This window comes from Dermacentor albipictus, chromosome 4 (assembly GCF_038994185.2).
Source record: "Dermacentor albipictus isolate Rhodes 1998 colony chromosome 4, USDA_Dalb.pri_finalv2, whole genome shotgun sequence".
In the NCBI taxonomy this organism is placed as follows: Eukaryota; Metazoa; Arthropoda; class Arachnida; order Ixodida; family Ixodidae; genus Dermacentor; species Dermacentor albipictus.
This window is the reverse complement of record NC_091824.1, coordinates 31,917,446-31,936,065: the sequence shown is the minus strand read 5'-3', so window position 1 is coordinate 31,936,065 and position 18,620 is coordinate 31,917,446. Positions and strand designations below refer to the sequence as shown.

The window sequence follows — 18,620 nt, the reverse complement described above, 5'->3', positions numbered from 1 at the left end:
ACACCACAGCCAAGCATTCCTTTTCCGTAGTGGAATAGTTCCTTTCAGCTGGAGTCAAAGTGCGGCTTGCGTATGCAATCACGCGTTCGGCTCCATCCTGCCACTGGACGAGGACGGCACCCAGGCCAACGTTGCTGGCATCCGTGTGCAACTCGGTGTCACTGTCTTCGTCAAAGTGTCCTAGAACAGGAGGTGTGCGCAGACGTTTCCGGAGTTCACAGAAGGCTTCTTGTTGGTCCTGCTCCCAGACAAACGGAACATTATCCTTAGTCAACCGTTGCAAAGGTTCGGCTATCCGTGAAAAGTTAGCCACGAAGCGTCGATAATATGCGCAAAGCCCTAGAAAACGGCGGAGTTCGTGTTTGTTCGAAGGGGTTGGAAACGAAGCAACAGCAATGGTTCTGTCGGGGTCTGGTCGAATGTCTTCGTAGCTGATGACGTGGCCTAAAAATTTGAGTTCGTCATACCCGAAATGGCATTTTTCAGGCTTTAAAGACAGACCAGCAGTACGAATTGCGGCAAGAACTGCTTGTAAACGCTGGATGTGCTGCTCAAAAGTTTCTGAGAACACAACGATATCATCTAAATAGACAAGGCATGACTGCCACTTGAGACCTGATAGAACCGTGTCCATCATGCGCTGAAAAGTAGCAGGCGCAGAGCACAATCCGAAAGGAAGGACCTTGAATTCGTAGAGTCCGTCAGGCGTAATAAATGCGGTTTTCTCACGGTCACGCTCATCAACCTCTATTTGCCAGTAGCCGCTGCGAAGGTCCATCGATGAGAAGTATCGAGCATGTCGAAGGCGGTCCAAAGAGTCGTCGATGCGGGGAAGGGGATAAACGTCCTTCTTCGTAACGTTGTTAAGCTTGCGATAGTCAACGCAAAAACGCAGTGTGCCGTCTTTCTTTTTCACCAGAACCACAGGTGACGCCCATGGACTGGTGGAGGGCTGTATGATATCGTCGGTAAGCATTTGTTGGACTTGATTTCGAATGGCGTCTTGCTCTTTACGAGAAACACGGTAGGCACGTTGGCGCACAGGTCTGTCATTGGGATTTGTAATAATTCTGTGTTTCGCAATAGGCGTTTGGTTGACCTTCGATGTTGAAGCGAAACAGTCCGCAAAAGACTGTAAAAGGCTCCAAATGCTAGCCTGTTCAACTGATAATTTAGAATTCACATCAATATTGTTGTTGGCTGGTACGTCACAGTTAGAATCGTCATCAGTGTGTCCTACAGTTAAACAAGCGGGAAAGTCACTGACTGGCTCCAAATAGGCAATGGCAGTTCGTGGGGCGAAGTGCTGGTATTCACGACTGAAATTGGTCACTAAAATCTGAGCAGTCCGTGACGACAGCTGCAAGATGCCGCGGGCTACGCAAACCTGTCGCGCCAACAAGACTGACAGATTGCCTTCAGCGATTCCGAGACGGGGAGGATCATCGTCTGTTTCTACGGTGATCAACGCAGTACTCCTGGGTGGTAAAGTAGCACAGTCACCCGAAACGCGTAACACCGTGGACTGTGGGTGGTAGTCGCCCGAATGAGTTGCGTGTTCGCTGGAAAAAGTGACAAGTAACTCGCGAAGGTTGATGATTGCGCCGTACTCCCGAAGAAAGTCCATGCCGAGTGTGACCTGCCTGGAGCACTCTGCCAGTATAATAAATGAACCGACAAATGTGGCCTCACGAATTTGTATCCTCGCAGTGCATTTGCCGATCGGCGTGAGAACATGACCGCCGGCTGTACGGAGTTTAAGTCCTGGCCATGGTGTCGTCACCTTGCGAAGTGCAGTAACCAGTTGTCCGCTCATGACAGAATAATCGGCACCAGTATCGACAAGAGCGGTTACCGGGTGGTTATCTACAGAAACAAGTATGTCGGCTGAAACAGGTTCACGGTTTTCGCAGGAAGGTGTCGAAGGTACGCAGTTGTCGTTGTCGTCATCGTTATCGTCGTCGTCGTCGACGCCGTCGTCGGGGGGTCGCAGCGGAGGATCTTTCGAAGTGCGTTGGACAGCGGCCCCACCCCCAGAGGTCGCTGTTCTTAGTTTCCCCGACTTGGGCTCGTGGCCGGGTTGCCCACGGAAGCGGAGAACGTAGTGTAGCGGCTAGGTGACGCCGATCGTCGAGGAGGTGGTGATCGTGACTGGCGCCTCTGCGGAGACGGAGATCGGGTCGTTGGCAGGGACTGTTCAACCGGTGGAAACTGCGCGTACGGCAACGAAGGTTGACTGGCCAGATATTGCTGGATTTCTCTCGGGCGCTCTCCCTCACGTGGGCGACGAGCGCCGGGGTGATAGCCCTGGAGTCCTATTCTTCGGTAGTAGCAGGCACGGTACAAGTGGCCCGCTTCGCCACAGTGGAAGCAGAGTGGCTGATAGTCCGGTGTGCGCCACACGTCTGACTTTCGCGTATTGATTCGGGGGCTCGTGGACACGTATATATTTGTACGTGAAGCTTGGTCCTGGAAGTGGCACAGCGGTTCTTCAGAAGAAGGCGGGTTACGGTGGTTCCCGGGTTGCGATGGTAGCCTCACTGCTTGTGCATAAGTCAGTACGGGGGCGGCTTCAGGTCTGGTTTGCACGAATGGCTGTGCCGCCTGGCGGACTTCTTCGCGGACGATATCTGTGAGGGACGTTACGGTCGGTTGAAATCGTGCTCCCTGTAGTCGATCGAGCTCCTCACGCACGACACTACGCACAAGCTCTCGAAGCGCATTGGTGTCATAGGGCAACGAGAGAGAAGACGCTGATCCCAGGCTGATTTGGCGATTGTAGGCTGAGGAACGTTGCTGAAGGGCTCGCTCCATTGTCGTAGCCTCACTGACGAACTCAGCTACTGTACCTGGAGGCCTCCGCATCAGTCCAGCAAACAGCTGTTCTTTCACTGCACGCATCAGCAGGCGTACTTTTTTCGCTTCTGTCATGCCAGGGTCAGCACGCTTGAAAAGCCGCGACATGTCCTCGACGAACATGGCGACGCTTTCGTTCGTCCTTTGAACCCTGTTCTGAAGGGCTTGCTCTGCTCGTTCTTTTCTTGCGGGGCTGCTGTACGTATCGCGTATCTGCTGCTGAAATTCTTGCCAGGTGGTAATGGATGGCCACGACCTCGACACAGCTGACAGCCACACGGTGCAATTCGGTCCCACATGCTAGGCATGTTGGGTGGCTCGCAGAAGAAGAGAACGACGAAGGTGCCAGGACAGCGATCAATAAAGAGATCTCCAGCGTCGACCGAGGTCCTTTGTGGCTTTGTCTGTGACAAACTGGTGGACGTGCTGGGTACGCGTCTATGTACTCTGACCCCCAGGAACTGGAAGTGGACAACCTACGCAAAAGCCGACGGCTTCGAAGACTGCCTCCGGAATACGGCCTGCAAGATCTGCCGAGGATGTCCACCACAACCGCAAGCCAGACACAGGAGACGTACGGTACGGGACAGCCTCCTGCGTCGCTGGTTCTCCACACCCCACGCTGGCCGCGGCCGTTCCATGGTGAGCCTTTTGAGGACGTGGAAGACTGGCTTGACGACTTTGATCGTGTGGCTGACGTCAATTATTGGGACGAGCAGAAAAAGTTACGGAACGTCTACTTCGCCCTAGAGGACTCTGCCCGAACATGGTTCGCTAACCACGAGCCACCCAACATGCCTAGCATGTGGGACCGAATTGCACCGTGTGGCTGTCAGCTGTGTCGAGGTCGTGGCAATATTTGTGCGCTCGCGCCAACGTCACGTCAGTTACAGGAAGTCGATGGTGCACCCCTCCATAAAACTCTGTCGCGTTAAATAGCAAAGCATGACAATGGACATAGAACGGGAACGTACCAACACGTGTGATAGGGAAGGAGCACCAAAAGGAAAAAAGTGCAGCAGATCGAACAAGTTAGAGTCTATATATAACGAAGCTTGTATGAAGAGTGCATGATACAGCAAGTGCATGAAGCGAATACATATAGCGAAAGAGTGCATACATCGAGTGAATGGAGAATCGATACACAAGCACACGCACAAACACATACACATAAATCATACCCTGCCTTTTGCCAATGGGAGTTGCTGTCTACTAGTGAGTACGACGGACTCCTTCAACGTGTCATGGCTTCAGAGGAAGCATATGCATACGCATGTTTAGCAATTAGAATTATTTCTATCAAGAAGAATAGCTTGCTTTCTTATTACCATGCGTCTACGGATACACGAAGGCGAGCCTTCTGGTTCTTTTTTTCTTTCCCTCACGCACCTGAGGGCGCCGCTGCCGCGGATGCGCGCATGCTAGTGGCAAATGCGAGTGCTGCAAAAAACCCAGCGGCGCATGCGGCCCGCATGCTCTATTTTGATTGGTTGGCCTATTAGACAAATGGGACAGCCAGGCCGCAGCTAGCGCGGTCACGAAACCCGGAAGATTTGCAAGGAAGAGCTTCGCTTTTGAAACAGGACGTGCGTTTTTTGTCGGCGATTTTAGTGTGGCGTCGACAATCTGCATGCAATAAGTACGCAACCATTTTAGCGTGCACAGCAAAATTATCACCATCATCACCATCATCATCAGCCTGGTTACGCCCGCTGCAGGGCAAAGGCCTCTCCCATACTTCTCCAACTACCCCGGTCATGTACCAAAATGGCAGTGGCAAAATAATATCAACTGCTAAATTTTTACGTCATAGCTTGCCGCGGTTTTGTTTTGGGAGTACATCTGCGTCGCAATTTGCACTGCTTTCTGCTTGCACGCAATTTCACGCAATTTTGCACGCAATTTCTGCTTTATGTAATCTCTAGCTCCCATGAATGTGACTTCAGTCGTACAAGTGACGACCTACTCAAGAGAAGACGTACGGGAATCCGTTTTGCAGTCATCAGGCCTGGGCAGCCACAATGCAAAATCAATAAAACGCTGTTTGCGTCTTCACCCCATTGTCTTCATCTCATTTCTGTGCTGTTGATGCTGGCGCCTTAAGACGGTCGCTGTGTGCCTATAGCGGACATAATACCGTCCTTGTCGTTGACTTGGCGAGCTGGGTTTACCGCGCTGCTGCGCTCCTATAATTCATACTTCACAGGCTAATCCGAAGCTAGTGTGCGATGACTAAAATATAGATACACCAACGTTTCCGCTGTTCCGCTTTTCGGCCATCGTGGGTTGCGCAATGGTGCTTTTTCAAGTCAATGAGTTTTTCTGTCCTGCACGTACTAGCGCAAAATTTCTCTTGATTTCCGCCAATTTATCTTTTCCTAAGGAAGGCCCAAAATCTCTACATCCAAGGAAAGTTTTCTCGGGGTCAGAAGCACTGTCAGCAAATGCGAGAGTTGGGAGAGCTGTTTAAGAAGCGTTTGGTCTACACATGTCAAATAATGACGGCGCAGAAATATACTGAGATATTTCACTGAAGCACACTTGGAAACCCCTTAAAACAGAGGAACTGTTCTAATTTGACAACGTTACTGACCATACCAAGGTTACATTTTCTTTCACACCATGCAGTCGGAAGGGAACAACAAAATTTGCCACTTCGTAACTCTAATATCAAAACATTCAATTTTTTTTTAAATACAGGGAAACACATCAAATGTTGTGTGTGTTACTGTATATGCAATATCGGCACATATATACAGTGCTCAGTGATTGAAACGCGATACTCGGACAGTATTGGGACTGGTGATTCTTACGCCACTGGTTAGCGCTGGGTGATCGCTGAGGTTGCCCAATTGCGTTAAGATGCATCGAAATGATTCGTTTTTATGTGACACAAGAGTGCATCAGCTAAATTTACCCAGCGTAAAACGGTGGCTGAGAAAAGTGCCTGCCGTCATGCTGTCTGGAAATCGTGTTTCTATCCCTGAGCACTGCGCGTGTAATGATGCGAACACACCGAATGGCCCACTGAGCGAAACAGTCGGCGCCTGTATGAGGGAAATGGCAACTAAACTTCCATGGGCTCCGACGCCACCTCACGTGCGTGCCTTAACGTAGCGAAGCGGCCGAGAGGGGACACCTCGTGCCACGCTGGTGGCCGAGGGCATCGCCGCGACGCCACTTCACCGTCGCTCTCGAAAGCCTTTTGTTATCCGCGCGCTCCTTGTCTGCAGAAGCTTTGCGCCTGCGTTCTAGCTTCTCCTCGCTAAGCGCTACAATAAATGTATGTGTGAGAAAGCAGAATCAATCCAAAAGGGAAAAAATGTTGGTGGTAGTGAGTTTGGAACCTAAGGCCCCATGCTCAGAAGACGAGTGTCCTAACCACAGGGCTCAAGCAGTACCTCCTAAATAGCAGGTCTGGGCACTCTGTTCAATGACATCATCATACTTGACCCAAAAATTAACCCGCCGTGGTTGCTCAGTGGCTATGGTGTTGGGCTGCTGAGCACGAGGTCGCAGGATCGAATCCCGGCCACGGCGGCCGCATTTCGATGGGGGCGAAATGCGAAAACACCCGTGTGCTTAGATTTAGGTGCACGTTAAAGAACCCCAGGTGGTCAAAATTTCCGGAGTCCTCCACTACGGCGTGCCTCATAATCAGAAAGTGGTTTTGGCACGTAAAACCCCAAATATTATTATTATTGACCCAAAATTTCAATTGCCAAGCCCGGCGTGACGAAATCAGTGACGTCAAAATTGCCGCGGCTCACTCGGACGCATCCCCCTTGCATACTACACCAGTCGGGCAGAGTAGCATGATGTCAGAGGTCAAAGTGCAGCAGCCTGATGCTATCTATAGGAGGCATTAGCCAAGCGTCTCAACGCACTCGCTCGCTCGTGAGTAGTTCATGACACGAAGGACCGCTCAGCGCCGGTCAGCAGAACAATAATGCTTTCGCATTCACAGCTCATAAGAAGTATTTAGGTGCACTCAGATTTTTGTCTTTACCATGCTGCAAGGTTCTCAAGAATTCCTCACTTTCCTAATTGATTCGCACAACGGTTTCGTGACAACTGGTTAATTTGAAGATGCATTAAAACTTAATTCCATGTTACTTTTCTGATATTAAAGAAATTAGTACCTTGCGTCCTTTTCGTTCCACATCACATGGAACACCATCGGGCACGCCGAGTATGTAGGAACCTTGGTTGTCCTCACATTGTAGCTTGCAGTCTCTAACACCGTATTTCTGAAAAAGTTCATGCGTGTAAATAGGTTCAGAGACTAAGCTACGATTTTGTGCCCTGCCGTGAAAAACGGTCTACTAGAGAACGTTGTCTACGTACATTATTGTAGTGCATTCCAGCTCTGCCTGGGTAGCAGCGTCTGCAGTATTCGTTGCCAGATATTTGCCGGCCGGGTAAGCCTTTCCGCTTGATTGGTTTGCGCTGTCGCTTACTCAGACAGCTCCACTCGGAGCGGCTAAATAAAGACAAATGGAACATATGCAGATACAGAGCTCATGCTGAAATTCATTGGAAGCAAAACTTTAGTGAAGTGGTTAAGTAAGTACTGAACACGTTTCAGCGATAAGTAACGGAATGGAATCAACCACCGTGCAGACACACCCTGGGCGTGCAGCGCGAATACACCTAGTAGTATCTTATCTATGTCCACAGGAAAACTGCAGTACCTAAAAATGCAGGCCTCAGGAGAGCACCTGAAGTTATAAGTCGAGCAGCGCAGGATCTATAGGACATCTCTTGGGTAGCGAGAATTGCAATGCTTGAGCCAGGGCAGTCAATCGGCTGTGCGACCGCCGAGACGAGAAAGTGCCGAGCGCTATTCGGCGCTCGGCACTTAGCGAATAGCGAATAGCCGATGGGATACACTCCCTGCACATGAAGGCCTCGACGAATGCTCAACCTACGAGTCCAGACTTGGCGTTTCCCATTTGCCCCTTTAACGTCCTAGAGACGCCACGGCAGTGCTCTAAATAACGACAGATCATTCCACTTAGCAGCTGGGCAAATGCGAATGAGTGCGTTTACCAGCAAGTATAGCGAAGGAGCACTGGAAGACACCACCGCGTTCTCAAGGCCCTAATGCGTCTAAATACGCTCTGCGATGCCGCGAGTGGCCACGTGCGCCCTACGTTGGAGTCAATTTGTGTGGAGGCAAAGGCTAGGCCGCACGAGATTGCTGATGACTTCGTGTGCGCTGTTTATCGCAGCCCTAGTTCCCGTTGAAGCGAGAGAAAGCACGAAGGGGAATTGGGGGCTCGGCGCTGCATCCACTGTTCACCGTGCCAGCGTTGTGATAGCGACTATTCATGTTCATCGAGTGAAATCTGTTCATGCTTCCTTATGCGTGCGCGACAACATGCTTAGGAATTGACTTAGCGAATTTTGCTCTAATTTAGGGGGCCGATAAAATTACCAACCTTCCTTCGTGTACTTGTCTAATAAACACTGCCGAGGTCAAAGCTTCACCTTTCTGGCCAAACAGCAACTTTTTTTTTTCGAACCCAGCATTTGCTTACGTTGCGAATTCCGCTCCTCCCCTATTATCTAGATTGAATTGTCGGTGTCCGCAATAGTGTATTAAAAAAAGCTTGAGTAGAGATTTCGCTATGAATGCGAGAGACAATAGCATTACGTCGCACATCTTTGAGGTCCCGGATCCATGATTGCGCTCTCCACAATGGCAAGTTTTGTCCAGCCGCTCCCTCGATATACGTTCTGCCTTCGAAGAGCAAAGTGCTACATATGTTGGTGCGCAGCAGACCAACGTCAGCTGCACTATATATATTTATACATGTACGTCAGATGATATATATATATATATATATATATATATATATATATATATATATATATATATATATATATATATATATATATATATATATATATATATATGCATGCAGGGCTTCGCAACTGTCATGCACCACGATTTAATAATGTGCACGATACATAAAAGTGCTTTTTCGAGCGTAAAGGAAGCCGGCGAATGCAGGTAAAATTCGAAACTGCTTAAGCTTCACCTTTACGAGTAGAAGGCGCTTGCCTTCAAAGATCCCTGACTAGTTGTCACTCTGAAAACCACAGCTTTCCTGCGGATGAGCGAAGGCGAGCGCCATCTCGGTGGTACTGTTGCAAGAAGCCGAGTGGACCGCGCCGCTCTATGAATGGTAGAAACGTTGGAGAAGGGGTTTGAGTTTCCGCTTAACAGCATTATGTTTTCTGGTATATTCAAATTACAATCCCATGTCATCATGCCTGTAGGCTGTGGTTAGGCGTTACTTTACAATTTTTCTTACGTATTTCACTTTCAGGAATGTCATTAGTTCAGTTCTGGTGCGGAATTATTTTTTGCAAGACGATGTCCAACACCAATACTGGATTTCTAACGACACGGACCCCTTGACGCTCTCGCATTAATAGGCACTTTGCGTGTGGTCGCGGACTTCTTACACGCTTTTCCAACTGCTAAAGTCCCGAACAACGCCTCCTGGGGGCCTGCTACAACCCATTCAATATCCGAACATAGCGTTTGACGTCATTGCAACATACCTATTCGGGCGTCCTCCTATCACGCTGACAAGACTTCGATGGATTGTGGCTGCTATCGACAGCCCTACGCGCAACGCAGATGCGACTCCTCTACGCTCTTGCTTTGTGTCAGACGTCGCCCCCCTCTTTCTTTTAACCATGGTGTTATGTCTTAGAGCACTTCGGGTCCTTTTGAGTGATCAAGGCAAGACTATTTTGTCGAGGATCCTTGAAGTACTCAGAACTTTCACACAGTTCATAAGACGACGTCAGCTTACAGCATACAAGAGATGCCTTGGCGGAGCGATTTCATCGCACATTAGGTGATATGATATCTATGTATATCGAGCTAGACCACAGTAACGGGGACAGAATTCTTCCATTTGTGACGTTCTTGCATAAATCCTATGTCCAACGTACTACTGGCTACTCCCCTTTCTACCGGATTCATGGGCGATCACCTATATTTACACTCGGTGCCTTTTTTTTCCTGTCCCTACTAGCTCCTCGGTGTCTGAATCCGGTAGACTCAAGACTTGACGAATGTCAACAGCACGCTTGACTCGATACAGAAGCCAGCCAGTAAGACCGCAAGCAGTATTACGACAATTCTCATCACGACCTTTCCTTTCGCCCTGGAGATAAGGTGCTGCTTTGGGCACCCGTTCATTCCCCTGGCGTGTGTGAAAGGTTCCTGTTGCATTTGCTAGGCGTCAACATCATTACAGAACAAAGCTCCCCTGTCAACTACAGTGTCACTACCATTCAAGTCCCTTCACGCCATCGTTGCGTTGGTTCCGAGACTGAATACACTTCGCGTCTCGAACCGTTTGCTGATGGTTTCTTGCCAGTCTATGCTGCGGCCTGGCTTCCAGCTTCAGCGCGCGGGGAAATTTAGTGTGAGCGCTGCGTGTGCATTTCACCTTCTTCATATGTACATACTCAACTTCACCACTCGAGGAATAAAAAGCTTCAGTTGTGCTAATTGTGGCCATGTTGTTCCTGCAATCTTCCTAATCTCATCCGCCCACCGAACTTTCTGCCACCCCCTGCTTCGCTTCCCTTCTCTTGAAATCCACTCCGTTACCCTTAATGACCATCGGTCATCTTCCCTCTTCCTTACATGCTTTGCCCATGCCCATTTCTTTTTTCTTGATTTCAACTAAGATGTTATTAACTCGCCTTTTTTCCTTCATCCAATTTGCTCTCTTCTTATCCCCTTAACGTTACACGACTCATTCTTCTTTCCAGAGCTCGTTACGTTGTCCTCAACATTATGCAACCAAATAATGGCTGCTAATGCCTTCTCTTGGCGTGGATATGTTTGTCAGAACCCACTAGACGGCGCCCTGTTATTGAACGTCTTCCTTACATTTGCGTTGCCCTATGTTAAATTGAAAGTTTCGAAGGGATGATCGTAAGAAAATAAACTCTTGTCTAAGGCCCAAACAATGTAACCTTCTTTTTTTTCGACCGATTCATAACCTTACGCGAGGCCTCCTTAAAGCGAAGGACCGATCGAAGAAGCAAGCGTGCTCTGAAAGCTCCCTTCGCGTGTCCACCCGTAACGGTTACCGTACACCTGGGTTCGAGATCATCTCATATAAGCTTTACAGGAACACCTTTATTCAATAAAAAGAACGTTGGAGGGTCGTATATTCTTTAAATTGAATTGCTAATATAAAGACGCGTGCACGCTTTCTGCCAGTTTTGTTTACTCATCGCGAGAACCCCCCGCAGTCGAGCGCAAAAGGATGTGTTCCAGCGACACCAGCACGCCGGCATTGCAAGACGCCACTCATGCTGAATGTGCGATTCAAACGTATTCCGAAGCCTGGCGCCGTACTCGCACTCCACCGCCGGCGGCTGACAGCGCGCATGCGCAACCAATCGCATGGGCCAGCATTGAGGTGGAGCGCTCGTTTCATTTCATTTTATTTTCTTAAAGGCCCCATTGAAGGGGTATTGAAGGGGTATTGAAGGGGTATTGAAGGGGTAGGTAAGGAGCAGCTTCAGAACGCACGATGGTAGTTTCGGAGCAACCTTAAAGTGAAGAAGTACCAAGGAAGCCTTCACCGAGGGCCCCGCAGTCAGGAAGCTTTCAGAATGACATAAAGTGGCCTCACAGCAATGAAGGCTCCCTTGGTGAGGTAAAGAGGATTTCATTATTTGGGCCTAACACTATCCATTGTTTAAAATGCTGCTTTGACTAGTCTTAACTAGATGGCGGGCCAATCGACTTTGGAGCGTTGAGTACTCGCACCTAGATGGCGTGGTGAAGTTTCGCGCTGTGAGACGCCTACACGTTTTACACTATACTAAAACTCTAATAGCACCCCACAAAGGTTTCGCGCACAGACCACGCTAACGCTAACACAAACGTGTCACGCTAAATGAAAACTGTCTAACGTAAAGCGCGTCATAGGTGCCGCCGCAGCTGCACCAGCGTTTGCGGCATATGCAAGGGAGTGCGGCGACCGTTGCGGCACTTGTGTAGGCGTAGTGTGGTGCCGTATTAAAAAAAATTGAGATTTATAATGTATGCAACCCATGCATGTAGCCTAAACACCTTCGCTCGTAATGCATCCCCATAGGAATGTAGCGGCTCCACGAATTAACACGGTAAGTCAGTCCACCTACCTGCAGGTAGAAGCACTGACCTACCTGCAGCCAACGAATTAGTGCACTCACTGCCTTTAGTTCAAGCGCAAAGGTCAAGTTCAGACCCGCTGGTATGCCAGCTGCCTGAACTAAGGGCCCGTTCACACTAGGCCGATACGGCGCTGATCTGGGTCTTCCGAGTTAACTGTGATTCCGCCCGGGCGACAGCGATTTTGGTTGGTAATAACTTTTTTTTATTTGTCCGGCACGTTTTTGGCGACCCGGGATCAAGTCTTTCACGACCGGAGGTCGAGATTTTGTCTCAGCGCCACCTCGCGTGCCTGCTGGATGGCCCGATGTTGGTCGCCGAGGTCGGAGCAGCACAGAGTGGCGGGCCACCCCAGTGATAGGGTCTCGGAGTTTGAGTCGTTATTGCGTTTGGGTTACATTCCCATGGCATGTGTTTGAGTGTAGCTGTGTCCTGTTTGCATATCTTACATGTGTCTTCTTTGTGTGCTTCAGGGAATATGCTTTAGAGGTGAAACGGGTTCGGGAATATTTGTTTGTAGTTGGCGTAAGGCCACTGCTTGTGCCCTGTTCAGGTCTCTGTGTAGTGGTGGGAACGTTCTTTTGAATTATTGGTACATGCTTGTGATGTAGTTGTATCTCCTCAGGGGAGAGAAGGCACAGGAAGGAAGGAAAGGTAAGGAGATAAACCAGACGCATGCCTGGTTTGCTCAGTCTGTCTCATTCGGCGCGGGGGTTTTCCCGAGAGTCCGGCGGGGCGTGGTCCTTAAGCTGTCACACTCTGCGGTGGACTACCGCGATATAAACTGAAACATTTCTCACTTTGTGCTGTGAGCACGCAACAAGCAGGACGTGGCGACACGTCTCGACAAGCGACAACACGCTTCAGAAATCAGGAGTTAGAGCCATTTTCGAAGCCTGGCCCCTAATACCAACTGGTATTGGTGCGACGCAACGATGTTCACATACGCAAGTCCGTGTATTTTGCAGCATGATAATATCATTCCATGTCAGCGCTGCATGCTTTTCACTGTATCTGAAGGAAACGACGAGCGGTGGCCGTACAGAGTGCAACTGTCCAGAAATGCAGCAATCTGGTAAATTGCTATTCGTATGCAGAACGTTATTGTACCATCTATCGCACAAGCAAAATTCAGTAATGCATGGTCTTTGCGATGTAACCACGCACCTGGGAGCTACCGAGGGCGTCGTAAAAATATCGGATCCCTTGCTCCCCTAATGCAGACACTGCTGTTAAGGCCAACATGCTCAGAAACCAAGAATTGATTTCTGAAACAGTTCCCAGTTGACACTGTGACAATGCTGTCTGAAAATGACGTCTGAAAACTGAAGCAAATACAAGTATCTGTTGGGAACGATAGGACGAAATGGAACCAAAGTGCCTGTCTGCTACCTTACAGGTACCGTCACGTTTTCCACGTTAATACGTCTTGTGTGGCTGTGTCGTCGCATTGTCGCCACAAAATCGCTAGATTGTCGCAAAACGATTCCCTTGAAGTCGACGCTGTCTACGATCCGCCTGCATACTATGGGCATCGGCAGAACGTGGCGGTAGGGCCAACACTATAACGACAGCTGTCATGGGAAATCGGGAGACTGAAATTGGCTTCGCGCTGGTCTAAGATGACCTGGTCTTTATATGCATCGCCAGTGTGTGATAAGAACGCCGTCCGAGGTGATCGAGTTCAAAGCTAAGCACTGTTCTAGCTTTAGATGACCCGCCCTAATGTGAGTATTTGTGCGCCTGTATTTGCTGTTTATGTACAGGTGCGATCCCGGTGTACACCAAAATTATGACGCCGCTCTTGCAGTAACATGCCAGGTGATCAGCTCCGATAACATTTCCAGCATATCGTTACAGGTTGTCTCTAGCTCTTTCTTCGGTGGAAACTCCCAATGTTTTATTCTTAAGCCTATCAGTTACGTTTCCATCGCTGATTCCCTGATTTGTGTCCCCATCACTTTATTATCCGACAGAAACCGCATTTTTAAGGCAGCAGTGATAAGCCGGTGAAGTCTTCTTGTTTTGATATTGTAGCAGTCGTTCACTATTACATATCAATTTTTATTTCTGTCAATGGCATTTGCAATTCACTACAAATTTTGTTAATTATTCTCATCATCGCTATTTTGGTATATCTGTTTTGCGATAAGAGGTGGATATGTGAAACGCGTAAATGCGTAATCAAAGTAGCCTTAGCACTTAAAAAGCAACATAGCTTAAAATGCAAACTGCAGAGTGCTAAAAAAAATTCTATTGGGTGACCCGGAGCTCTTTGTTTGGGCATTGCTGAATTTGTTATGCGTTGCCACGAGGCATGCTGCTTTATGTCCTACAGAAAAAAAATTAACTCCCATAGAATTGCGTGACATGGTCACAAGTGCAACAGGTCAGGCGCCTGAAAGCGCTGGCGCCGTCTTTTCGAGTTCGTCTGCTCGGCAATACGTGACGGATGGGCATTCGAGTTTTAGAAAAGTGTAATCTCTCCAAAATGCACAATTATCAGTTATAACTCCACATGCTTTATGAAAAAAATACATGTTCGAGAACATCAGCGGGAATTTTCAGCGATGCAGTAATAAATCTCCGACTTCCGCTCCAGTTTTCTTACGCCCTTTGGTAATATGATCATTCAGTTTAACAAATCCCTCTAGATGTTTAGAGCCTGGTAGCTGAAGTTTGCAGAGTATGTTCGAAAATGGCTTGTTTTCTTATTTTCATGAGATCCTAAATGTTTCCTACGTTTGTTGGAGAATTGGAACTTTTCTCAATCGGATACGCATAAATCATTCAGCGCCGATATGTCCAACACTAAGAGAGGGCGCCAATCATCCCTCGCGCATAATGTTTTGTATATACGGGGAAAAGTGTATGTTATTTAGAGCATGCTACAGGAACTTCAGAGGATAAACGTAGCGCTTTAGCTTAATGTTTTTCATGACGATGGACTTTTATTACGTCCCAATATGACTTTCCATCTCTGAGATTGCTGCCTTTGCCAGAAGACTCGTTTCTCTCCTTCCCCCTGCAGCCCTGCTAAACTGACTCGTTGCAGCATCGTCAGCCACATGACGATCATTTAACTGAAAGGTGGATCTTTACTGTAAACGAAAAAAATATAGATGTAGTTTCAATACCTCAGCAGGTTGGTGATGTCAGCGATGCAGCACTTCGAGAAAGTGTACATTTTACTGTCTGCCATCACATAACTCATCATATAACCATCTTCCCAAGAGCATGTCGAAGAACCTTTATGCCCGGGCAACTCTGGTAGTGCAGGGCTTCCATCATGAACACAGCCTAACCTGTAAAGAAGTTTAGTAAAATTATGCAAACTGCGCCGAGATGGCGGAGCATATTGGAAATTAGGCTTTAGTGAAGCGTTCAAATTAAAGCCACGCAAATAACGCTGATGCGTAGAGTGGCCTTTACTTTAATTACATGGACTTCTTGCATTCATGTAGCGCACCGTGTACCATTTAAGAAACATGAACACCAAATCATAGCAAACATACAGTGTTAGAGGCCCGCACAGCTTGTCAAGACGGCAAATGCGATGTGAATGTATGTTGACTGAAGAAAGTTGATAAGCGCTGTATGCCGAGAAAAGTATGACGTGCACTTATATACGCCCAAGAATTATATATCTCTTGCACCACAGTGTACCCAGGATTTTGGAAGATTTGCCAAGAAAATGCAATTGCTCAGAGAGGCATTGCCAACAGCTAGATTCTAAAAATTAAATAAAAGAATCAATTTAATATCGCAACATACATATCGCGTGTTTCTTTGGACGGAAAGCAATAAGACTAGGATTCTGGGTATTTGAGTCCAGAGCAACCTGAAAGCCTCCCACACCATCCAAACCCTAAGGTCCCCCAACAACCAGATCTCGCGGATTATTAAACGAATAACAAGAAGCCGCAAGGGCATGCGAGAAGAGGATACGCTTCACCTCGTCCAGACTATGATGATCAGCAGAGTAACGTATAGCGTGTCGTGTCACTACCACTCGCTAAACAAACGCCACCAAGAACAAGTCTTTGCAATCAGCAGAGGCGCGTACAAAATGGCCCTGGGTCTCTCTGTCATCACCTCAAACGAGAAGTTAGCGGCCTTCGGGATCCACAACTCCTTCGCTGAGCTATCGGACCTGGTTATGGCTTCGCAAAAAGCCAGACTACAGAACACGGCGGCGGGCAGAGCCATCCTCCACCGGACCGGAACGGCAACGGAGCTCCGTGCCCTCGATGGGCAACGATTACTCCCGCCTGAGGTCAGAGGCAAGATGAAGGTGAATGCCATACCGAAGCACGTGAGTCATGAACTCCATGAAGGACGACGCAAGGCTCGCGTCGACAAACAGCGCCGACAATTCAAGGGTGACCCGTACGTAACGTACCTGGACGTGGAAGCGTACCCTGTAGGGGGCCTCTTCGTGTTAGCCGCCGTGAACGGGAGACAACTTTACTTTCGCGGCTTCCGTCAGGGCAGAGACCCCAGCTGCGGCTGAGGCCATAGTCGCAGCGCTATTCATAAAGAAAGACTGGGTTGGCAGGAAAGTTCATGTCGTTACCGACTCGCAACAGGCATGCCTTAACTTTACCAACTCACGAACATCGCTGCTGATGGCTCAGATTCTAGGCCCGAGGCTGCAAGAATCCCATCAAATCACATGGACGTCGGGCCACGCGGGACTGGAGGGGAATGAAAGGGCGAACGCCTTAGCTCTAGCGCTAATTAACCGAGCGGAGGAAAACCAATTGTCTCATCAATCCCCACCCTTTGCCTTCGTGCCCCCGCCATCCATTTACTTCGACCGACTCGAGATCCAGCGACTCAACCGGGGGATTTATCCTCCCATTCACAGAAAGCTCAGCACTGAAGAGGCAGTAGCTCTCAGACTTCTTCAGACTAACACATTCCCAAACTTACACAGATACAGCTAAATGTACCTACAAACATATCGCGGCATTTGCCCCTGGTGCGGCGACACACGCCCTACACTCTTTCACATATCGTGGGGGTGCGGGGGCAAACCTGACCATTTAAAGACGTCTAGCACATAATTCGAGTGGTTTGAGGTACAGCTGTCCGGCGATACCCTGGCAGACAAGCTCTCGTCCAGCGAGCACGTCGACCAGCCATGGCGAGTAGAGTCCTGGAATGAGGGCACGACCCACTCAACCTCAAGAGCAACGACCTCGATGGTTCAAGCAAATGTTTTCTCTCTCTGTTTTGGACTATGCGTGGGCGCTCCGTCGAAGACGAACAGCTCCTGGGTATCGCGTAGTGGGTACAAGCCATAGTAGGTACCAACCATCGTCATCATCAGCTCTCGGTGGAACTGGCCAGCGTTGTAGTTGCTTTTGTAAATGTACATTGTAAATATCCTTCAGTGTTTAACCCTACGTTCACGCAACATTTCCTTCGAGGTTGGTGTTCCCCGTCCTCGCCTCCGAGTTCCGGACCAGCAGCACGGTCGAGGTTCCCACCATGGCTCCCAGGGACGACACCTTGTCTGCATCTGTGACTTCAACAACAACGTACATCATGTTTTCCAATCCCCGCGATCCTGTCATATTCTCCGAACAAGATAATGTTGACGTTGAAGACTGACTCAGCATGTCTGAGTTTGTTAGCCAGAACCGTTGACATCGTACCATAATGCTAGAAAACGTAATATTTTTCTCGGGCGCCACACCGCGTGTCTAGTTCCGGACACAGGAGGACGAGCTGCCTAGCTTGGGTGCCTTCAAGGAGAATTGCACGACATCTTTAGTCGCGACCCTACTCCGTCGTAACTGTTGCCGGTAACCGGAGATGCTTCTCTGTCCTCAGTTTTGACCTGACAAAGCAAGTTCTACCCCTAGGCATGTGGATTTCCATGCGGAGTGCTATAGCAGATGACCAAGTCACGCCATTTTCAGTAGACGTCTGCTCCTATTCTTCAGCATGTCCACCGGATTCAATCTGCCTCGACGCCGCATATAGTCCCGTAATTGCTGCGGACCTACTGCCTGAACGAGCAGCAGCTCTATTGACTCTAATTCGTCTTTTAGTTTTCTACAGTGACATATTCGAGCTCAACCATCCACAGTTGAATCAGACTTGTAAAGCATCAAATAATTACTGCTGATGCGATTCCCATTTATTGCCGGCCATATCGCATTCTGCATCAGAGCGTAAGATAATTCATGATGATGTGAATAAGAAGCTTGCCAAAGACATTGTTGAAACCTCGTCGAGTCGATCGGCGTTGCCCGTGGGGCTCATTTAAAGAAAAAAGACGGCAAGTGGCGTTTTTGCGTAGATTATCGTCATCTAAACCTGATTACCGGCAAGCACGTCTTCAGGAAATAGGAGCACAGCCCAACAAATCTTCGGAGGTCTTTGGCAGACCGAGGTGCAGGAAACATCGTGATAACACGGAATTTCTTTGGGTCCGGCTGAATTTCGGAAGCGTCGATGAGGTGACCCAGCACTGTAACCTGCCGGTGACCGATGCGACGTTTCGATGAATTTAGTTGGAGCCAAGCATTGCGGAAGACTTGAAGGA

The 18,620-nt window shown here is 48.7% G+C and overlaps 1 protein-coding gene across 1 annotated transcript in view; it reads right to left on the bottom strand.

Annotated features, from left to right (window-relative positions):
• Window positions 1–18,620, bottom strand: part of LOC135900184 (A disintegrin and metalloproteinase with thrombospondin motifs like) — a 47,288-nt gene that overhangs the window by 12,761 nt on the left and 15,907 nt on the right. Inside the window, exons 4-6 of the mRNA XM_065429627.2 lie at window positions 15,199–15,366; window positions 7,204–7,339; window positions 6,999–7,106 (exon numbers count right to left, since the gene is read on the bottom strand). Coding sequence (XP_065285699.2) covers window positions 6,999–7,106; window positions 7,204–7,339; window positions 15,199–15,366 — 412 coding nt within the window. The remainder of the gene's footprint in view (window positions 1–6,998; window positions 7,107–7,203; window positions 7,340–15,198; window positions 15,367–18,620) is intronic.